This window comes from Elgaria multicarinata, chromosome 3, assembly GCF_023053635.1.
Source record: "Elgaria multicarinata webbii isolate HBS135686 ecotype San Diego chromosome 3, rElgMul1.1.pri, whole genome shotgun sequence".
NCBI classification, from domain to species: Eukaryota; Metazoa; Chordata; class Lepidosauria; order Squamata; family Anguidae; genus Elgaria; species Elgaria multicarinata.
In genome coordinates, this window is record NC_086173.1 from 55,270,329 (window position 1) to 55,294,565 (window position 24,237).

The window sequence follows — 24,237 nt, forward strand, 5'->3', positions numbered from 1 at the left end:
CTTTGCGGCAGAGTGGTGAACAGAAACCAACGGACTGATGTGAGAAGAAGGAAGGCCAGAGAGAAGAAGGTTGCAGTAGTCCAACCGTGAAATAACCAGTGCATGAACAAGCGTCTTGGCAAACAATGACTTGGCAAACAATGGCCCACAATTCAGTTCTGTATCTATTCGGCACAGAATGCTTGTCAGTTTAGTAGGATGGAGATGCAGAGTGGGCTTGCCAAACCTGATGCAATTTCTAGTCTTCCTGACTAATAATTTCCCTGAGTCATGTTTGGGTCTTGAACCTATGCCAGTGTTGATCTGCATAAACCTTGGGCAATGGCGCATTGACTTTGGAAGGTGAAGTCAGAATGCTGGCAGCTGAACCTATTTGGCCAATGATCAGTCTCTATCCTTTGATCTTCCCAGGATTCATTGTTTTAAAAGAGAATGGATGAGTGAAAACAGCAATTAAGCAAAAGTGGACTGAGAAATTGAGGGGAAAGGGATGGGGGAGGCAAACTTAGTGGTATAAATGGTTGAGAAACAGACTGAAGATGTAGACAGCCAGTATTATGAATGCCATTTCATACATTATGGCACAACCGCATTTGGAATATTATGTACTGTTCTCGTTGCCCAATGTCAAAAAGGATATTGCAGCACTGGAAAAGGTACAGAAAAGGGTGAGTGAAATGACCATGGGGTTGAAGCACCTCTCCTATGTGAAAAGGCTGACGAGGCTAGAGGTGTTTTTTTTAGTTTTGGGAGGAGACAAAACAAAGAGGAAGCCATGATGGAAGTTTTCAAAATAAACAATCAGAAAATACCACAGTTGGCTGAAAGCCAAACGTGATCCAAGGAACCCCCCTCACCCTGAGGACAGGGTACCATATAAAATATTGAAAGGGGGGGACACAAATTAAGCCTCCTGTATCTTCCAGGTATCTGCAGCAAGACGGAATGATAGAGAGGCAGCTGTGGCCAACAATTTCCTTCTTTGACCATTAGGACATGGGTTTAATCTGCTCAAGCATCCAGTCAGTTCCTGGAAAAAAACCCTCTAAGTTAGCTGACTATGTACATTCTTGTGACCAAACCACAGAGAAGATTGGGTAAACCCAGGCAACAATTTTATTATGTACATCAAATCAATAAATGATCTGCAATGGTGAAGATCAGGCGGGATCCTGTTCTCTTCAATGGTGAGCATACCCAGTCCTAGGCCAGAGGCAGCAGATCCACTGTCCCTGCCCCCTGGCATACATCAAGATGTTGGGGTGCCCTACTGAGTCACCACACTCTGGATCCCTCGATTCTAGGTCGGTGACTCAAGCCCCAAAAGGGAGTCCTCCCCCCCGAGTCCCAAGACCCTTGGGGGCAGGTACAGGCGTCCCCTTTTGCCTTAAATGCACCTCCAGGTGCTCACTGGTGTTCCCTAGACCTTTCCCTTTCCGCACTGCCCACCTATTGTGAGCAACTAACCCAGTTAACCACTGCCACCTCTAACAGCCAATTGCACCCTTGGCTGGTAGTATGGAATAGGTGTGGGGGGGGATCTAAAGCCACTGGCCAATCGGGCCTTAGATTTTAAAAAATCCTCCTTGGCCCCTCCTGGCAACCAGCATGGCCCGTACTCCCTCCACCCAAGAAGACAGGAAAAGGTGCGGAGCTGGCTTAAGAAGCCTGAGCCCTGCCCTTTCACATGGTGCACTGAGGCTGCGCATGCACCCCCCGCCTCCCTCAGCTGGCCGCAAATGCCTCCCCAGCCAAGACCACCGCATGGCGCGGTCAAGTAGCGGGCATAATGCTAGCCTCATCCCACTTCTCTAAGTGGTGGAAAATCCTGGGGATTGCACTTACCAGCTGAAGGCTCATTGGCATTTTGAAATATCTGCACTTATTTGCAAATACACTTCCCCTGTTCCTGAGCGTCTGTCCTTGTAATAACCAGGAAGTGGAATCTGTGGCACAAGTTATTCTGTTCTGTAGCATTTATGCCAGAGCTGGTCAGCAAACGATTGCCCCTTTACTGGTCACAGGAAGGTCAGCTCAGTTTTATGTGAAATCCTTGCTGACAGATGGGTGTCGTAAGCATTGAGCAAGTTTTTGTCAGTGGCAGTGAGAACAAGGAAGCAATTAAATATCTGACTCTGGAAGAATATCTGGGGTTGGGGGGAGGAGAGAATGGCTGCAAGCGGTTTGCTGGTTTGTATATCTGCATGTCTGAGCTGATGAGTCTTATGTTGCTATACTTTACCGTTGTATCATTTGATTTGGTTTTATTTCTGGTCTGTTGACTGAAATAAATAAATGGATGGACAGAAATATACAGTTTGAGCATAGGTGAGGTTGCATCTTAAACACTTCAACACAGCCAAAGTCTTCTAAATGAGACCAAATCTTCAAAGGAAATACCCAGCAGCGCGCCCTAAGATGCTTTTCTGTTGGCCAAGCTAAGTTCTCTCTGTCTTTGTCTCTCCAAAATCTGCCTCTGCCTTTGCACAATCATCTGGAGTATAACTTCTTCAGCTACTGTGGTGGGGGAGGGGGATCCCCTCCTTTTGTTGATGGTTCCTCCAATTCAAAATATTCCTCAAAATGGCCCTATAGCTAAGAAGCAGTTGGCTTACCCATGTCAACATATTATTTGAATATCATGGGCTATCATGGGGGCAACCAAACCTTCTCAAAGAAATCTGATAGGAAACCCATAACAACACCTCACAGTATGGTGCAACAGAGAGCTCTACCTCAAAGCAATGCAAAAATAGGTGATTTTGAAAAAGCACCCATTTTCAGAAGCTGGGTCCTAGTTACAGGAAATAACTACTTAATGAGAATCCTTGTTGCTATTTCCATGTTGCAAACAAAGTATACTTGCCTCATCTAAGCTAGATTTCCAAAGAATGCATTGTTCAGTTTGCCAGGAAAGGTTCCCTTGAAACATGTGAAATTTAAATAATTCAGAAACCAAGATGATTCTCTTCTTCAGAATTAGTGGTGATAGAGGAAAGCATTAAACATTGCTATGAATTCTAAACTATTTTCTAGAGTATATGTTACACACACACACACACACACACACACACACACACACACACACACATATCAATGTAACAGGTGTCTAACACTGTACGAAGATATGTTCCTTTTATTACTCTGCCCATCTTTCCATTTTCAAACTGACCTTTTGAACATGCAACATTCAGTTAGGAATAACCTAAGTGGATCAGACAAAGAATTATACATCCCTGATGTAAGTAAAATGAAGCCACTATGGCAGGAGTCCCAAACCTTTTTGGACCCATGGGCACATTTGGGAATTTGAGAAGCTACTGTGGGCACCACAACAAAATGCCTAATCAGTGGATTGCTGCTTTGGTGTCCATCTGTCACATCTATGGATCTTAGGCTGCATCTTATTCAGCAAAAACACTTGTTTCATGTCTATTGGACACTACTACACCTCTTTAATAAAGGGTTGTCTAATTCAGCAATACAGCTAATGCTTCTTTTAAGCATATGTTTTGGCAATGTCCAGTAGTTGCTTCTTTTTGGAAGGAGGTAGATAAATTTTGTACTGGAACAGCCTTTAATATTCACTCATGTACATGCTCTTTTATTTACCTGCTTTATGGAAATGAACAAATTGTTAGCATTAATAGATTCTCTGTGCCTTTTTGACAGGTAAAATTGTTATTATAATACTGGAAGGATAAACACTCACCTCCTGTAGTGCCTATAAAACCTTACAGCGCTTTCAAGGTGGCATATACCTATTTATATATTTGGTCCTCTTTTGTTGAAGCTGATGTATAACTGCTAGAAAGTGGTATGCGTTTCATATATATACATTGCTATGGATATATACAAATCCATGTATAAAAATGGGGAAAAGAAACATTGTTTAAGGTTTTGTGGGTGCCTGCAGCACCACATTGGGAACCTCTACACTATGGATTTTATGCAAAAACATATTTGCGTGTTACAATTTGGAACAGTAATGAGAATCATTGTTTCCCGTACATAATTCTTAAATTTCATTTATTAGGCATCCTAGACAAAGATTCAGTAGTTTCAGTGACTTTGTCATAAAACATCTACTGTGTGGTTGTAGACATTACTGACCTAAGATATGGATTCACCTATGCCTTCAGTTGACGCCAAATGTAGATTAAAACACATTGTCCTAATCTTGGGCAACTGTCATTTTTTTTTGTTTCATATTAGGGATGTGCTCCGCTTCTAATCGGACCGTAGAAGCAGGAGCGGAGCGGGGGGCTTCGCCTGCCCTTAAGGCGGAGGCGAACAGGATTGGGGGGCCGGCGGAGCGTGGCAAAGAGGATCGAGGTGAAGGCGGATCCTTCGCCTTGATCCGGAGCTCCGCCGGAAAGGTAAGTGGGGTTTACCGGGCCCTGCTGCTGTCGCCCATGCGGCGACGGCGGCAGGGCCCGGTAATCCCCCCCCCGCCCTCCTCTCCCTTACCTGCCTCCGTCCGCGGTCCGTCAGCGTCTTCAATTGAGCCCGTGGTTCCAGCAGGAAGTCTGGGCCGCTTGCGGCCCAGACTTCCTGGTGGAACCGCGGGCTCAACTGAAGACGGCGACGGACCGCGGACGGAGGCAGGTAAGGTCCCCCTCTCCCTTGGTCCCTTACCGGGCTCTGCCGCCGTCGCCGCATGGGCGGCGATGGCGGCAGGGCCCGGTAACCCCCCCTATGGGGGGGGAACGGAGCTCCGATCCGGATTTGGAGCTCCGAGCGGAGCGGAGTGGGCACAGGCGGAGTGGGGGCGGGGCGGAGCGGCCCGATCCGAAAATGGCGGATCTGAAAGTGAAGCGGAGTGGGGGGTCCGTGCACACCCCTATTTCATATCGCTTTACCTTACAACCAAGGAGGGTTGCCAATTCTTTAATAGGACTCTGTTCATGTGCCTTTAACAATAGTTTGACCTACAGATGTCAGCAGATGATAATGAAAAGTTTCATCTGCTGTTTTCTGCAGATAAAGCTGCTATTAAAGACACAGAAGTAGGCCAGGCCAGATTTGTTTTCTAGTCTGTTGGAAACCCTCCTTTTTGTGGATGTTTCTTATTCTGAGTCTACAGTCGATGGAGGGATCAATCATATGGCCCTTAGAGTCTGAGGCGCCACAGGATATAGAGGAGATTACCCCCTCCAAGGACTTTGATCCTGGGAGGGAGAGTCGGAGATCCACCGCCATGGAAAGAATCACGTGAGCTGCCCTCTGAGGTCGGGAAATTAATCTTGTAGAAAGGGGGCACTTCGGTGGGCAGGGAGGGGAGGAGACTGGAGAGGCCAAGATACAAGCTATCCTGAAGCTTTGACAACCTCCTTCTGTCTCCCTCCGAAGTGCCATTACTAGACAGGCAAAAAAGCCCACCTAGTGGAAAATGCAAGATGGGAAGACGGAGAGGGAAAGTTTGCCTCCGCCGCTTCTTCTCCCTTGCATTGGATGATCAGGAGTCTCCAAGTTCGGGAGCTTCTGATCAGCAAGGGCTCGGATTGCACCCTAAACCCCTTTTCTTAAGGATAATCCTGAAACAGAACTACATACTGTAGTCCAGCCTTTCCCAACCTGCTTTCCTCCAGATGTTTTGGACTATAACTCCCATCAGCCCCAACCAGCATAGCAAATGGTCAAGTTTCTGAGAGATGTAGTCCAAAGCATCAGGAGGGTTGGGGAAGGCTGCTGCAGACATACATAAATGGAACGACTTTGAAGAAAGGCTTTATTGACAGTAACCTGCAAGCCTTAGATGGTGTGGTGGAGAACAAGGTTAATTCTGTACAAGCTAAATCTCTAATATTGCCAGTCTATGAAGAAACAAGGTGAGAGCAATGACCTTACATAACTCATACTAGACTCAGTCCCCAGGGTCACTAATAAACAATACATCTTGCATCTGGAAAATCTTTATGGTGGTTTGATTTCAAAGTGTGTGTACTATCTGGACTTTGACTCTTGAATCCCCAGTTCTGGCTATTGAAAAAGAAACTAGTTAATAAGGCTTCATTTTATAACGAATGAATAAATAAATAAATAAAATCCAGTAATCCACTGTGTAGTCATTCAGACATCTGTTTCTGTGATGCTAAAAGAAAGGACTCAACAACAACATAAATACAAGGAAATGTTTTCTGTAAAAGTATGCAGACTGTTTACATTTGGTTTCTTGGGTAATTAAGTAGATATTGGTGCTTAAAATAGAGCATTGTGTTTTTAAACTGCATTCCTGGGAACCCTGGAATTGACCAGAAGCCTAACAGGAGTTGCTTAGAGCGCAATCCTATGCATATTTAGATAGAGGGAAAGCCCCCCTACTCCCAGCATTTTCTAGCCACTGTGTTCAATCTTTCCCTGCAACAGTGGGCTGTTGGGAATGTTCGAGGGGTGCACTGCTAAAAATGAATGTGCTCCTAGAAGACATCACAGATTCCTCTGCAAAGCCAGAGATACCATATAACAAGCAATAGAAAAAGATACAAATTACAAATGTACCCCCACAACTGCAGAAAGTGCTGCTTAGGAGACATTTTCCCCACAGACATATATCTGTCTGCAAGAATACTTGGACTGTGCAGCATTGCTTGGTGACAGAACTGACCCTGTGAATTTGCATATATAGGGTGTAACACAAGCCAAATATCACCACACCCTGTGATACATAGAAAGAAACTTACCTCGTGAAAAGTTCTGATTTGGGGCATGATTAAGTCCCACAAGTCCTTCTGGAAAGACTTGACTGTAACTGTTCAGAGGATGCTGTCATGAAGTTCTAGAACGTGCAATTTTACCAGAATATGTTTTGCTCACACTTGATTGGCAGCCATATGCCTTGGTCAAGGCCATTGCTGGGGTGCTCGTTGAGGGAAGAACACTGACAAACGCAGCCATTGCAGCTCTAGGCTGAGGTACCATTCCAGCACTAAAGCCAGCACGTTGGCAAAACCACAGCAAGTAGAGCAGAATGCTATGCTTCTAAAATTAGACATACCAGGGCGGAAGCCTACGTGGAAGCTCTGTCCCCTAATCTCTGTTTGTTGGTGGTGAGACAGTGGTGTACAGTATATTCACATGCTCTAGGGCTGAAGACTGCCATTTTAAAAAAAAGCTCACAGTAAATCCGTCTTGTGTGCAATTCCACACTGCATGTGACTGTACTCCATGCGTTGCATTAAAAGGAATGAAAAGTGACACATTTATTTATTTACAATATTTACATACCACTCCCCATTGAAAATTTGGAGCAGTGTACAAGATAAAATAAAATAAAAACAGAGTACAACACTTTAAAATAGATTTTAAAAGAAGCAAAATGTACAGTAAACCGTGGCAGGTCATTAAGGAAAGGCTTCCTGGAATAATGACATTTTCAGGAGGCGCCGAAAGGAATACAAAGTTGGCACCTGCCTGACCTCCAGAGGTAGGGGATTCCATAGGAGGGGGGCTACCACGCTGAAGGCTCTTCCCCTGGTGGACTCCAATCGGAGGCTGGCTCTATGTGGAATCACCAGTATACATTAGTATAGCAGATGCAGTACAAATGAACATAACATGATAAAAATGTTGTGATGTGGCTCACCTAATTGTAAGGTGTGTAAACGTTCACACTTTGCAGTAAGTATGGCACTTGTAACGTCATGATTGTCACAGGTGGCATAGGTAATGGGAAATTGTGACATGCTTGGAAAGGAGAAGACAGACTTGTGAACCTAGCTACATCATAGAATGCCTGTCTACACTTCTTCCTGTTTTTAACCACTGTGCGGCTACCTGCTTCTCAGTTCAGTAGACTAGACCAGAGCCTGCCTGTGTACTAAAATATAAGAACAGATACTACACTTGCTCTTAGCCAAAAGCTAAAATACATGCTAGAATGACACTGGAGCTATTCAGATGTAACACTAAACCATGGTTTAGCATTAAAGGAAAGAGCAGACATGTATCTTAAGCTTGCACAGTCTCTCCTCCTACGGAGATTAAAAACTTCTGATTATGCAAATCTAGTAAACCATGGTTAGCAAAAGCCATAGTTTGCCCAGAAAGCAGGATTCTAAACCAGGATCAAATTGATATTGAGCTCAAATGAAACAATGAAGTCTGGTTAGCCAGTAACTGCAATCAGAAGCTTTTAAGGGGAGGATGGAGCAGGTTATGTCTGAAAAGCCTCACTATCTCACACTTTAGATTGGACTTGGAGCATACTTGCCAAAAAGGTTGGGCTCTGTTTTTGTACTGTACTGAACCTTATCTAACTTTCTCACATTCTTTTAAAGTCAAACTCAATGCCCGACCATAGGAATTTCTAACTTTGCAAATATTAAATAAATTAATGGAGGCATATATGTAACTACCAGTTTCCCTTCTCCTCTCTCTCTCTCTCTCTGTATTGCCATGGCAACTGTTATGTTAAAATGTTTCTAAACCTTTGCAGTGGCAGGGTAAATTCAAGCACACACTCACGTAATGTTGACAGGTACTGTGGACTCACGGATTATAGCACAATGCATTGGACAGGATGCCACAGTGCTTTTAGACTTTGTCTATTGAGAAACATAATGTTGCTTTATAATAATTTGTAAGAGATCAGTGTTTTTCAAATTGGGGACAGCTTGTACTGAGTCAATATGACAGTTTCTGAGTAACATCCGCTGTTCAGCCTTACAAAGGCCACCCATATACTAGCTATGCTGCGACGTCATTGAACAGGTGGCAGCAGGAGGACCACCTCCCCCATCTCTTCACATGAATTCTTACAGGCATTTGAGCGTGCACAGAATAACAAAAGGGCATGTAGCCACACCTCCTTCTTTTTTAGGGCTGCCACCTAATTAAATACATTTTGGCTGATTATCCATGTATGTTTTAATTCAGAGTGGGCACCTTGTGGTCTGTGGGGACATATAGCCCTGGGCTGCTCTCTGATTGGTCTGGAGGAGCCCCACACACTTTTCTTTGCAGCCAAGTTTATCGGCTGGGCTGTGGGGAAAAGACCACTGTTTCTGTGCTGTTATTGGCAACAATTCCACTCAGGGTCACTGGAGGGGGGTGGAGTGAAGGCGGCTTTGTCCTCCCTCAGAGTCCCCACGTTTCTGGGTTTACTGGATAGAGGAGGATGCTTTTGCCTTCCCCTCCCTTAGCAACCTCAAAGCAAGTAGAGTCCACCAACCCCATGTGCGTCTCTGTAGGTGTGAGCATGCGCAGCCACCAAACCACCATCTGTTCATATGGGGAGGATGGACCAAAAATGCTGCCCACTCATTTCAGTTGATTGATGAAATCTGCATTAATATGCATATGAATAAAACACTATATCTGAATATAAAGAGCATTCTTTCTTTTAAAAAGATGCAAGTAAGTGTTGCTGCAGACACCTTTTTGAGAGGGGAGTAGAAATGCTTCCCCTAAATTGGCACTGTGGCCACTTACAATTCTTGTATGTTCTTGTATTAAAAATAATTAACAATTTTTAAAAATATGCTGCCCCATTATATTACATGTTAATCACTTGCAACTGCATTCCTATATGTACTCGATTGAGAAGTCCCACTGAACTCAATGGGACTTACTTCTCAGTAGACATGTACAGGTTTACACTGTGTTTAAACAGAAAAAAGGACTATGGTTCCCAGCATTGCCTAGCCAAATTTTTTCCTATCTAAGTATGCATAGGATTGCACCTTAAAAAAAAGGCTTAATAGATGTACATTTTCCGACAACTAATGCTCTTGTAGGGAGCTTACTAAATTTCACCATCCCAGTACAGAACAAGCAAGACGAAAGCTTAACAGGTAAAGCCCTGGCGAAAGCTTTGAGATGAGACGTTGTAATGCACGAGTACAACCTTCTGACCGCTAGATAAAACCTCGAGATTAAACTAGCCCAATTACATGTGCATCTTAATTTCACTGCATTTCCAACTACGTTGAAGGGATTACTCCCAAATGTGCACTGAAAGCCGAACTTCACGGTAAATTGAGTGGGATTTACTTCCAAGTAAACGTACATAGGATCAAGCTATTTGTGTGCTCCCCAGATCCGGGTTCTAGTCCCCACTCGGCCATGGAAACCCACTGGGTGACTTTGGGCCAGACACAGATTCTCAGCCTAACAGGGTTGTTGTTGTGAGGATAAAGTCCAGAAGAGGAAGATTATGTAAACCGCCTTGGGTTCCTTGGTGGAAAGAAGGCGGGATATAAATGTAATAAATATATAATTAAAACACTGTTGGCACCCAACGCAGCTCACCACCCCGCAATGACACCAAGGCTGCTTAAAAACGCGCGTTTTAGACATCAAATGCGCTAATAACGACTTTAAGAGACCGCCCTGGGTGCTGCTGAGCAAAGAATTTGGAACGCAGCGACGTTGTCCCCCCTCTGCGTCTCCCATTTGCGCAAGCCAGCTCAGAACCGGTCCCAGAGGAGCATGCGCAGAGAGAGCGGGGGAGGGGGCGAGTTTTCTGTCCTCGTAGTGCGCAAGCGCGGGTTGGCAGGCGGCTGGGCCCCTCCCCTGGCCCGTCACTGGCTAACAACGAGCCAGCCTGTCGCCGCACTCTCTTCCCTCCTCTCCCCCCGTCCGCCCACCCCGGAACCGGCGGGGGCAGGAACATCACAAGGAGGGGCACCAGCACCACCACCAGCACAAGGAGCCGAACGCGGAGCCGACATGAAGCAAGAGACCAGCCGGCCTTGGCGATAGAAGGTGGGCAAACGGTGCTCCTTCCGCCGCCTCCCCCCCAACGCTTTCCTCCTCTGTGTGCGTCTGCCTCTGTTTCCTCTCCCCTCCGGGACACTCGTTCCTCTCCTGCCTGCACCCTCTCTCCCTCTTTTACCCCCGCTCATAGGGGCACTTCTCTCTCTTCCTTCCCCCGGGGCTCCCTATACCCTCTCCACCGCCCCGCCCCCCGCTCCAACCCATCTCTTCTTCTGCCCTTGTGACGGTTTCCCATCCTCTCTTTTCTCCTTCGTCTCCTCTTTTCTGCCAATGCCCCCTCCGCGGCCTTCCAGAGACGTCCCTTGTTCCAGATCTCCTACGTTCCCCCAAGTTCTCCAAATCCTGCCAGCCAGCCCTCTCGCAGCCCCCTGTGCTCGTTCTCCCTGTATTCACCCCGCACGTCTCTCTCCCTGACCAGTGCCTGCCCAATGAATGATGGGTCTGTGTGCGTGTTTCTCTCCATCTCCCCCCACTTCCTTTCTGGCTTCCTTCTTCTACGAACTGGTACCCTCGGCTACATCGTGCCCCCTGTTGACCCCCACAATCCGCCCCCCCCGGTTCTCCCCCTTCCCCATCAAACCATCCATTCTGCCGTCCAGATTGTGCCCCCTTTGCTCTAACTGCGTTCCCTCTGTGTGTTTTCCCTCATGTGCCCTTGCTCGTTGGCTTCTTTCCCATTGATCTCTTCCCACCCTTGCCCTGAAATGCCTTCGCTCTCTTTGTGTTATGACTCCGGTCTTGGCCACTGCCCCTTTCCTGTCCTCTCTACTGCCCATCCACAGTTTATTAATCTAGATCCAGTCTGTTTACGTTTGATTTGCGTCGGAATTCTTTTCATTCTGTCTCCGCGCACGCACGCACACCCACCCACCCCTCCACTTTTGCCTTTCTGCCCGCTAAGCTGTTTTTCTGCTTGCGTATTTTCCTTGTTCTGCAGTTAGCCAGTTGTTCCCTAGTTGCAAACTCTGAGCTCCCCATCCCAATAAGGCAGACGGATAGTGGCACAATTTTCAGGTAGCTTTTTGCTTTCTTTATGGATTATGTCCTGTCATTCCCAAACCCTGTCCCCCTCTCAAGTTTAGGGAAGTCTGTCTTCCCATTCATACTGGCTTTGGGGCTTCAGTTAGTGGAAAGGGCTGTGTTATGCAGAAAATGGTTGAATTGTGCCGTCTGCAACATCAGCATGTGGAGGTTCTCAGAGTCTGTGGCAGAAGAATATGGACTAAATGAATCCCAAACCCAGTCGCTCTAGTAGTACTACTATTAATAATAATAGCAATAGATTTCTGTTAGTTTCTGCTTTGAACTGTTTTGCAGGCTATAAAAGTGGTAAGGGAGAAGAAAGAAAACAGTTCCTTTTTGAAGTAAATCTTGATCTGGACTGAGGTAGTTGTTCTGCTTAAATGCTTCAGAAAAGACTCTTGCCTGTGTGGCTAGATGTTTCTTTACATGTAGATGTTGTCTTTTTAGGCATTTAAAATTAATTGTTTGGCTTGCAGACAAATGGATCACTCTGTTTTTTTGTGTTGGAGGGAGTTGAGTTTTCTCCAACATTCTTTCCTCATCACTGCTTACAGAGCTCTTGTTATGTAAAAACCCAAAATCCCTGAAAGAGACTGTTAACTTTCCTTGGCATTCCAAATCTAATTTATAGAAGCAAATATTTTGTTTGTTAGAGTTCCCCCCACCCTGCAGCTGCAGAAAACTGGTCCTGATTATCTGCCTTTGGAATAGAAGTTGGAAGGCTGTTTGTTCCATGTTAGCTGTGTACACAATATTAGTGCATACTTTGAGAGGGACAAGGAAAGATATCTTGAGTGCATTTACCTCTTTTGGGAATCTCACACTACAGGCAGGAATGTTCAATTCCATAAACCTTCACTTTAATAAAACCTGAAAATCAGTGTAGAGTAAGAATATTCCCTCAGTAAATTATTATTCCTAATTTCCCCATTTTATTTAACGTCTAACTTGTCCCATTTTAAACAAGAAACTATCTGCTATATTTTTCTATTATAGCTGATGAATTTGTAGATGTATTGATATTATACAGCTTTATTAGGAAAACATCCTGGCTCTTTTGAGGGTAGTCACCCCTCTTCTCTAAAGAAGAAACTAGAGGAATTTGCTTAATGATGTTTAGCAAGATTTTATGCTCTGGGATCTTCCTTGTGTGCTGGAAGCTAGTTTTCCTTTTATGTATGACAGCTAATCTCCTGTTGGACAACTCACCTGCTAATAGCCATTTTAGCTATCTATTCATCTTACTGTATGTTAATACAGTGCTATGAGTCTTGGGACACATAGGTCATGTTCAGGTTATTAAATTTTTGACTTATTAAAGTGAGATATGCATGAGCTACCTGCGCAGGGATGCCTCACTCTTCCCTCCATGTGAGCAGCAAAAACAACCCAGGAAGCCACAATTAATAATATGATTAATGGCTTCCAAACAAGCCAAAAAATGATGGTTTTAAAGCTGGCTTCCATATCCTGGCTTGTTTGCTACTTTGCTTATAGTAGTCTGCAGTCCAGACCTCTTCAGAAGGGGGTATAGTGTTATATGGTTGGGGTCAGTCTAAATTATCTCCAGGGATCCCTTACTCAGTGCCTCTGATTGCAAAGAGATTGAGGTTTTCCCCCCAACTCCGTTACTCTTGAAGTTACTAGGCCTGTTGAAAATAGATTTAATAACATGAGCAGGAAAACAGTGAATACCCCTTTGAACTTGTTAAACCAATGAAAACATGCCACACAAGAAGTCTTAAGATATGAATGGTTTATAAAGAAAAGTAAAGCCATCAGATACAGATGTGAAATGTTGTTGTTGTTGTTTTAGTATTATTTATTTATTTATATCCTGCCTTTTGCCCAATGCTGGGCCTCAAGGCCTTAGAAAATGAAAACATATACAGATAAAGTCTATAAGAAATATATAAAAATTAAAAACATAATTAAATACATTTCACTATTAAAACATTTTAAACTTTTAAAATATATGACGATTTAAAGTTCAAAGTAGAGACAGAGGTCTAGAGTATTTGCCAAAGGCCTGCTGGAACACAAAAGGTTTTGCCTGCCTCCAAAACCACATCAAGAGCCAGTCTAGACTGCAGTGATTACAAAGAAAATACATGTGTACACTATACAAAATACACTACAGTTTAACTGTTTCTAAAGCTTATTAGAAAAACAGTGTGATGTTGTAATGCTAATGTTGTAGGCCCAGAAGCACTTTGAAAGATTTCAAAATTGTACTTAAAAACTTACACCGGCCCAAACTAATTAAATGAAGTGTTTGAAGCTTTCAACTTTATAGCAGTATGGACCAAACTCTTCTGTCTAAATATAGCTCTTCATAGAGATAGTGAGCCTTGGTGGTGCATTTAAACATATAATGGGGAAAATATATTTAAAAGGCTCTTGGAGAAGAAATATTCTGATAATGGCATCACCAGTATGACCCTGAATTCTCTTCAAAATCTTCTTGCATGTGTCATTGGGATGTAGAATTCTGGCGACGGGAAGTGACATGTAAAGTATCCATGGTTACTGTTTCAATTGTAATATGTATGTATTAATACCATTTCAACCACTTCTTGTTTTCCCCCCAGATCTGTATAGTACTAATCACTTGCAACCATGGTGCAGAAATACCAATCCCCTGTGAGGGTGTATAAACACCCCTTTGAGTTAATTATGGCTGTAAGTATCAGTTTTCTAATATATTCATAAACTGTATTATATTGGCTGTATTATGCAGTTACTTGGTTGGGGGACTTAATGAAGGTTAACAAATCTGAGTGGGTTGGTGCATTCTTTCTCTGAAGGGGATGTTATGTTATCAACGGTCATTTTTAGTTACAAATAATTAACTCTGACTCGTTACATGATGGCTGTTTCAATATATGACCTGGAAAAAATATCTGAAGGCCTTTAGAATGATGTGCTCTGTATTTTTGCTGTCTGAATCGAACAGTGAATTACCTCACTGATCTAAATGATCAGACATCACACAAAACCATGATTAAGGAAGCTCAACTATGCCTTGGCCTGATATCTGATTTGACAAACTTTAGTTATGGCTATTTCTTTTCCTCTAGAGGCCATTGCACATGGATACTACAGTACTTTGCAGATGGGCTGGGGGAGGGAAGCAGATTATTTGAAAGATTGTACCGTGGTTGGTTCTAAACTCTTAGATATACCATGACTTGATATGATGACTGAATTTAGACATTATGGAACATCTGGTTCTGATATTGTGCCTAACATTGCAATGTGCCTTGGTGTAGTCCAAAATAAGCAACATGTGTGAGGAGCAGGGGAGAGAGCTACATATCTCTTGCATAGAAATTTGTGTTCCTAAGCCAAGCGATAATACTGACAGACGTATTGTAGGAGGCACAGCAAGTGTGAAGGCGTTGGCAGTGGCCTTTTAGGCAAATAGTGAGGACGTGGTGTGCAAAAGAGTTTATTTTAACTGCGGTGATATTTTTGAAATACTGATAAAACAGTATTTGAGCTTTGCATTGCTATGCCTATGCCTTAGAGTAATTGACACAAAAGTATAGGAACAGGAAGAAGAGCTCTATATTAAGGCAACATTACATAATGGCATATTAATGTGTAGAATTAATTGGATCTTCCTTGACTCTGTGATGATAGCATTTCTATGGCTTACTTACTGATGCACACATCTTATTTGGGGCAGTGTTGAGATCCTCCAAAATAAATAATCTTCCTTATAAAATTGTTACAACTAAACAACTTCATTGAGGATGGTATGGTAATACTTGCGAAAAAGGAGGTAGAGAAATGGATTGGATTAAATGAAGAAAAATCTTTGCAGAGGCAAAGAGGAAGGAAGATCTTAGTTATTCCTGTTGTGTTGGTAGGAAGGTACTTGTGTAAATGAAAGTAGTAGTAGCAAGACTTAATAAAAACCGAAGTATCTACAAATTCAGTTTTGCCCAAGAAACTTGACTACTTAAAAGGCAAAATTGTGCTGAAGAGCACATGAAATCTGTGCTCAATAAAGGTGTGATGGTTTGGGGTGGGGAGGAGGAATATGACATAGTGCTTTATTTAGCCAAACTCACAATTGTTTCACTTCTTCTATTTTGTTAAAGGATGTTGGCAGAAATCATGCCAGCTTCGTCATTCTCTGATTCTGAGCGTTTTTAATTTGCTTCGGGATCTTATCTGACCTGTCAGCATTTTTGAGGCATTAGCTTGATTTTTAGAACTCTTGCACACAGTTCACTGGAACTGAGTAATTTAATACGTTTTATTCTCATAAGTGAGTGTGACAGTAATGGATTTGCTTAACGATGTTTAGCAAGATTTTATGCTCTGGGATCTTCCTTGTGTGCTGGAAGCTAGTTTTCCTTTTATGTATGACAGCTAATCTCCTGTTGGACAACTCACCTGCTAATAGCCATTTTGGCTATCTATTCATCTTACTGTATGTTAATACAGTGCTATGAGTCTCGGGACACATAGGTCATGTTCAGATTATTAAAATTTGTGATGCCCATGGACAGCAATGTGCCCCCAGGCAGTGCTGCTGGCCCCCACCAAGGTGCCTTATTCATCCAACTTTTTTAAAAAGTGGGATTGCTGTGAAATTGGTTTAACACAATTGTGTTACATGGGAGTATTCACATAGGCCTTGATCGTCTCCTGATGAGAATTTTCATTAAATGTCCTCTACCATAAACACTAGGCTTCCTTGGTCCATAGTTCATTGTTTGATAGGTACCAATTCTGAAGTGCTTGAAAACAATTGTTTTATATGAGGGTGCATAAAATGCCATTTTCAGGGAAAATCTGTAGTGAATAATGTTGCACAAGTTGTGCCACCTGGCAATACAGTTCTTTTGCCCTACCTAAAATGACATCTAGCCACAATATTACTAATCCTGTTTTGTTGGAATGAGTAGTTGTTGGATATATGCTTGCCTTGCTTTGAAAACACATACATGCTTGCATTTAATCCCATTGGTGTTCCAGTTCCAGAGTGCAAACTAGGAACAGGTGTTGTAATAATGGGAGACATCAATTATCCTTGACTGGTTCAATGTATGTTCCAGTCATGTAAAAGAGGTAAAATGTCTTGGTACCCTAAATGGAACTGACCAAAGGAAAGATGACCCTGGACTTAGTGCAAGTTCCCAGGACCTAGTGTGAGATGTGAATGTTGAACCAATTGGAGACAGTGACCACAGTGCTATGAAATTCAATTTATATATAAGTGGGGAAATTGCCAAGGAAGTCGAAATGGGGGAAGGATGTTCAAAACAATTATAGGAGCTGAGCTAGAATGTATACCACAAGTTACGAAAGGTACGCCAAGTCCAAGAGGTCAACAGCATGGTTCACCAGCAATGACAAGTTATTGGAGAAAAGAAGGGTTCCTTCAGAAAATGGAACTCTTGCCCAAATGGGAACAAAAGGATCATAGAAAAAGAACATAAGAATTGCCATGCTGGATCAGACCAAGGGTCCAACAGCACTCTGTTCACATAGTGGCCAACCAGCCATTGGCCAGGGATGAACAAGCAGGACATGGTGCAACAGCACCCTCTCGCCCATGTTCCCCAGCAACTGGTGGAATAGAATGGAACAGAAAATGAATGCAAGCAAACAATAAGGCATCCGGTTTGTATCTGTGCCCAAAATGAAGTGCTGTATTTTCCCCATTAAACTACCAGATGCAAACTGATTTTTCCATAATTGCATGCCATATATTCTCTTTACTTAAGTTAGAGATGTCAAGCTATAGCAGGGAATGGGGAGTGCATTTATCCTAATACTTGTTTCTTTGAAGCTGGAGGTAGGAGGAGGCTGCAGAGTAGGAGTGTCCTATGCTCCCATTTGCAACCCAGCTTCCTCCACAGTAGAAGGTATTGGAGGATGCAAATTGGGAGAACAGCTAAAGTTTACAGCTAAAGTTTGTCAGGGGTTGAAAATTGAAGATTGGTAGGGAAACTCTTGAGGAAGGATCTGAAAAATAATTGATGAAACTATGTTGGGGAGTTTATTTGAGCTGTTGTCTTCAGTGAAATTGGACTTCAGAAAGGGAAAGCAATGCACATAATAGTCATAAAACCTTTAAATCGTTTTCTAGCTTTATGCTCCACAATCCTAATTATATTGACTCTTATTTCTAGTACTGCAAAGTGTGGCCTGAACAGAAACCAGTAGAGCAGGATTGATCTAGATTCTAATCATTTTTTCCTGCCGAAAACAGATGGAAGCTTTTCTTATCAAGAGGTGCTAAAAAGATATTGTGTTGGGATAAGCCAGCATTTTTTAACTAAGGAGCAAGGCTTTACTTGACTGATATGGGCTATTAAAAATGGCTTCGGTTCTGTTAAAGCCTGTTGTCTCTTTGTAATGTTGCTGGGTAGTGATAGTTATTTTTGGCTCTTATAAGACCGTTATAAGAAATGACACTTTTTAGTGTAGTATGCCTTTGCTTGCAGTTGCACTGATGGCATGGTCTGGGAAGGAAGGAGGATTGCTTTACCTTAATTTGGTTTATTGAGGTGGGGATACAAAGAACCACACAGTTAGTTACCTGTAAATTGCCATCCCCTGCTGTCATCTTAAAAGTGACAACTTTGCCTCTCAAGCTACAAATATTGTATGTAGTTTCATTTTTTAAGTCTAATAGGAATTCTAAGGCTTATATCTATGACTTCTAGCATCGCAAAGATTATAACTAAACATATTTAAAAATGAGAGCTACGTATGTAGAAATCAGGCAGCTTTAAACAAGCTACAGAATTCTGAGTTTAATCTTCAAAGCAATCTTAACTTCTGTGTCATTGGACACACATTTTTCAAGGAAGGGGTTAGAGGCAAGGTAGGGGCAGAGTTTAATGGACCTTCTATTGACAATTTTGCCCTATTTGTTTTTTACTTGCCTCAGACTGAGGTTGTGCATCCCCTGGGTTAGCTTGCCAGCAAACTGGCATGGTTGGCTGGCATACTTAATTGAGGAGTGTTCAGCCCATGCAAAAATGAGGCAAGAAAATAACTTGAAATTCTACCTATTATTATTATTATTATTATTATTATTATTATTATTATTATTATTTTATGACAGTGTTCATATTTGTCCTCAACTCTGGGGGTAAGCTGACTAGGGAAAAATGAAGAGATAAAGGTTGCATGAGCCCCATAATCTACTTAAATCCTTATAGAAGAAAATATAGAAATAAAGGGGATTATGGAAATTAGTAATTGCTTCATTGCTTAAAAATTATGATGGGGCTGACCTCTCTGCCATATTATGCTGACTTGGATGGGTGATTGGAGTGGGTTCACATTCTGTATACTGGTGTAGTCAAGTCTATGTGTCTGTGCACACGCATGTGCATGTGCCATTACCTAGGCCAGGCAATGTGATACCCATGGACAGCAATGTGCCCCCAGGCAGCGCTGCTGACACCCACCAAGGTGCCTTATTCATCCAACTTTTAAAAAATTAATACCATCTGGGATTGCTGTGAAATTGGTTTACGTTGGTATGAAAACTGGGTTCAAAGGAGTTGTTCAGTGTGTTGAAGCTCAGACCCTACCTCTTCCTTGTACACTTTTGGGCATTACTTTTCCTTTGCCATGTCCCCCATGGCAGCCATTTTGTGGTGGGGCCCAGGACAATTTCTTAAATTGCCAAATGTGTCCAACGCCACAAAAGGTTGCCTACCCTTTCCCTAGGCTGAGCTGCTTTGGGCTCTGTTGGAGGAAATACAAGTTTTATAAACCTTTAAAATAGCACTGATCCCAGAAAAGTGCCTATGTCCGGTATAACTGCCCATACCTGTAAAAAGATTGCTTCATCCTTTGAGAACCTGTGGCCTTAAGGCCTTCCCGGACTATAATTTTTCATGCAATAAGTCCACACTGGTTACTCATTTATTGTAGGTGATCCAGTTGTCGACCTTTAAGGCAAAGTTTCTTGTGTGGGGACACTGCATTTTCCAAGCACTCAAAACAGCACTATTTCGTTGGGTGAAATGTGATTCTCCATCCAGTTAGCAAAATGTTAAACCTCATTATAACCATATTGATATACAGGGACCTCTTTCACGGAAACAGCAGTTTTTAATGTAATGCAGGAGTATTTAATGCCACGTTTAGTTGTTTTTGCATCTGAAAGTGCCATGATAGACTGTAGTCTCTTTTGGATGCAATGTAGAACTGTGGTTAAGCTGTATAAGCATGAGCCTTGGGATTGAGTGCTTCCCCCCCCCCCCCATGAGGGAGAGATCAGAAGCGTTTGCTTCCATTTAGTTAACTGCAGTTAAGTGAAGACCTTTTTATTCTCCCAACATTTTAACAATCTATAAATTTTAAATAACATGGTTTTAAATTTGTAATTTTGCATTGCTGCTGTTTTTATCTGGTTGAGCTTTTATATTGTGTTTTATATTATGGTTTTATACTGTTGTTTTATACTTTGAATGGTTTTAATTTTTGTGAACCGCCCAGAGAGCTCCGGCTATTGGGCGGTATAGAAATGTAATAAATAAATAAATAAATAAATGAGTGTTGTGTATGAACCCTAAACCGTAGTTTAATTTTAACTATGATTTATTTAAGCAACACAGTTCAGCCATTTTGAAATTGGCTAGCTTCAGTGAACCCACAGTTAACTAACCACTATCTGTCTAGGCTTGGGCAGAATACTATACTGCAGTCGGTTAAAAACGGAAGCAAAAGCCTCCAGCTTTCTCACGACTAAATTGGAGAAAGCGGAGGGAGCGTGTGAGCCAGAGACTTACTTGTCTAATGCTGAACTACAGTTTTGAGTGTTTTATCCGAATGAGGCTTGTTCTTTGGGTGAAGACAGATTCTAAAAATAATTGGAAGTGAAACGTCTGCATCCGTGTTTAGAAATCAGTGGGAACTTTACTAAAGTGACAGTTGATCGCTAGGAAAGAGTAACAGCCTGACTGTTTACCATGCAGAGTTGGCCTGTGGGTGATTGGAGATTTCTATAGCTTACCATCTTCTGAACAGCAGCTGAAAATTACTTCCCTGGGATGTCTATTCAGTTCTCTTTTCAAAGTGGTTTTCATTAGGAATGATGAACTAAAGCCAAGTCTGCCAAACTTCAGAACTGAAGAATAGTGCACACTTTTAAAAAGTGGTGATGCTACTTTGCTATAATATTGTAATTTGGAGGAGGGGAGGTGCAAACAGTGAGGTCAGAGGGAGCATTTCATTTCCCTTTGACTTCACTGTTTACAATTTTCCACCACCACCGTGTGTGTATCTATACTTGAGCGTTGCAATATTTAGTTTCATGTAACTTAGCATGAAGCTGAGAGAACACTTTTACTCAGATCATGAAATTGACTTCTCTGATTTGAAAATACCCAATGGCTCAGTTCAGACAATACATTTGTCAATGCGATGTGAAAACTCCACTCAACGGTTGAGTTTTTATGGGGTACTCTCCAAACATCATGTTCTAACTCCACCGTTGTGTGACTGTGGGCTACCGTGGAGTTGAGTAAAATCCATTGTGATGTTTGATTGACAGTTCCAATGCCCTCTTTCCTCCCCATGTCCTCCTGATGGTATCCAATCAGCCATTGCTGCCCCCCCCCCAAAAAAAGTTCCTCCTTTTGCTGCTCTTGCCAGGGATCTCTGCAGCCAGTGGGAAAAGTCAACTCAGCGCAACAGAAAACTCCACAGAGCCTGCCATGCATCACAGCCGTTGTGCAGGAACTCTCCTCTACACAGCATGGATAGGGCTCTACACACAGGAGGGCTTTCTCCGCTGTGGCACCCCGGTTGTGGAATGAGCTCCCCAGAGAGGTCCGCCTGGCGCCTACACTGTACTCCTTTCGTCGCCAGCTGAAGACCTTTTTATTCACTCAGTATTTTAACACTTAATTTTAACTTAAATTTAAATTTTGCTGTTCTAACTCTGTATTTTAATCTTATATCAACTTTGCTGTGTGGTTTTATCCTGGTTGCGCTTTTTATATTGTATTTCGTAATTGTGTTTTAACCTGTTGGGTGTTTTATTGTGGTTTTAATTTTTGTGAACCGCCCAGTGAGCTTCGGCTATTGGGCGGTATAAAAATGTAATAAATAAATAAATAAATAAAATAAATGGATATTCTGCGTGGAGTGCTTTCCAAAAAACCCTCCATCGTTGTATGGATTTTTCCCACCGACACATATCTCAGTGCTGATGTAAAAACTCCCCTGTCGAGTTCTAAAACCACTGTTGAAAAACTTGTTGTCTGAACTGAGCCAATGTGTGTGTGGTTTTTTAATTTGTTCCTTATTTCTGGCACTCTTCCTCCATTTTTAACTTGCTTAAATATCAGATTTAATTACTAATTAACTATAATTGTATGCCTCCCTATAACCTAAAAGTTCTCTGGGCAGCATGAGAACTTCAAGTACTTAAGGATTATCTTCGGGTAATAATGTTCCTTAAGAGAGCTTAGAAAATAAAGGAATTTCTGTTCCTCTATTAACAATTGAAAAATAATGGGAGAGAACTATGTTATGTTCTGAACATTATTTTAATGTTATGAATGAATTATGAGTTATGAATTAGGACTTATGGGAGAGGCTGGTAATTGCATTTATGGATGAAGCTTTGAGGCATGTTGTGAAAGTGTAAACAAAACACTTTCAAAGGTATGTTTGATGTTGAAACTCTTTCCTGCCCTCATTTCAAGCGATTAAAAAGGCTGAGAAAATGTAGCATAAGGGAAACATTGAGGTAGTTGTGGGCACCTGAATCAGAATCCAGAAGATTCAAGCACATAGGCAGATTTCTGAGAGTCCAGTTGTGTTTTGCTAATTTCAAGCTGCCTTAACATACTGGCCTTTCTGAGTATGGCTTGTGAATTCAATGCAGCGGGAGGCAGAGATGTTACCATGCTCTTGATAAAATAATACTGTACTGTGTATATACCCGGCATGATTACAATGGATGTGTTTATTGTCTCTGTAGTCTTATGCATCCCACAAGACTGTGGGTACAAGTGCCATGGGATTTCGACATGTTTGGGCTACAATAGGAGAGCAAGCAATGAATTTCCTGATGGAATTGCATACTTTTCCAAAATGTATTGTATTCCTCCACTTGATGGAAACTATGACATCAACCTTGGGTTTGGTTCAAGAACCCAAGTGGCTCTGCCAGTATGTCTTCCTCCTTCACTCTCAAAGATGCTTTTTGAATGTGTATTTTTTTTAAAAAAAACCATGTGAGAGAGCGGGAGGGAGATGCTATAACATGTCTAAATTTAGATCACCACGTTCCTAGTACTGTCTATACACTGTTGTGGTGGTATTCCATCTTCTGTAAACTGTATATACTGCCATTGTAATGAACAGTGTTTAATGTAAGTGGCTTCTTTTGGACGTGATGGTTAATACTTCCTGTTTTTTGGGTTGGGTACCCAAAGGCAGCAGGTTGGTGGGGGAGAGAGGAAATGTCAATGTGGGTATTTTAAGCAAAGCAGGGTGCAGTAGGAAGGCTGATGCTAAAACAGAATTTCAAAACTTATACTTTTCTGTCGAGACTTAGTTTATTTTTGTTTGAGGCGATGCACACCAATTGCCACAAATGAGCTCTTTAGTCTTCAGTGCCTTAGGTAGGTAGCAAGAATTCAGCAAGAATTACTTGCGAAGATTATTTAACACAATTGTTCTCTTTATAAGTCATAATGTAGCCTTGGAGCATATAGAAATAAATATTTACAACACATATTGTAATGCAGAGATTCCTCTGGGTGAAGGTGATATATGAGAGAAATCAGAAGTCTATTTAGCTTTAGGTATTTTTTTTTAACCTTAACGACAAGGAACCAGATGTTTTGAATTGCATACATGCTTACTGTGAACTACTATTCTAAATAAGCATATCATTAGTGGGAAGTAGTACCAAGATTTCACTACTGCTATTTTAAAGTTTTGTTAACAGTATACTGGACACAATACTAAACATTAAAATGGCAGGTACTTTCAGGCTCTTAGACAAGACCGGAGCATCATGTCTTATGGGGTGGACTTGTTTGTGGTCAATAGATGGGAGTAATAAGGTTCAGTCACATGGCTATGGAGGAATAGGGAAGAAGATAAAGAGGGGACTGGAAAAATAAGGCTAGGATTACTCAGGAATGACTGAGGATGGATCACAGAAGATAAGGCTATCAATGGCTACTAGTCCTGATGGTTATATGCTACCTTCAGTATCAGAGGCACTACGCCTATGTATACCAGTTTCTGGGGAACATAAACAGGAGGGTGCTATTGCACTCATTTCCTGCTTGTGGAATTCCCATAGGTAGTTGGTTGTGCACTGTGTAAATAGACTGCTAGACTAGATGGAACCTTGGCCTAATTCAACATATGTTCTTAAACAGCTTGATAGAGTGGATGTTACAGGCATAAAGAGCAGCAGTGGAGGGAAAACATGTACTAAGGAGGTGGTGGCATGTATATGAGACAAAACAAGGGAGATAGTTC

At 42.2% G+C, this 24,237-nt stretch overlaps 1 protein-coding gene across 1 annotated transcript in view; it reads left to right on the forward strand.

Moving 5' to 3' along the window:
- The first annotated feature begins 10,534 nt into the window (after nucleotides 1-10,534).
- SEC14L1 (SEC14 like lipid binding 1) overlaps nucleotides 10,535-24,237 on the forward strand; it is a 43,687-nt gene continuing 29,984 nt past the window's right edge. Inside the window, exons 1-2 of the mRNA XM_063120368.1 lie at nucleotides 10,535-10,707; nucleotides 14,334-14,424. Of these exons, the coding sequence (XP_062976438.1) occupies nucleotides 14,362-14,424 (63 nt within the window). The 5' untranslated portion in view covers nucleotides 10,535-10,707; nucleotides 14,334-14,361. The remainder of the gene's footprint in view (nucleotides 10,708-14,333; nucleotides 14,425-24,237) is intronic.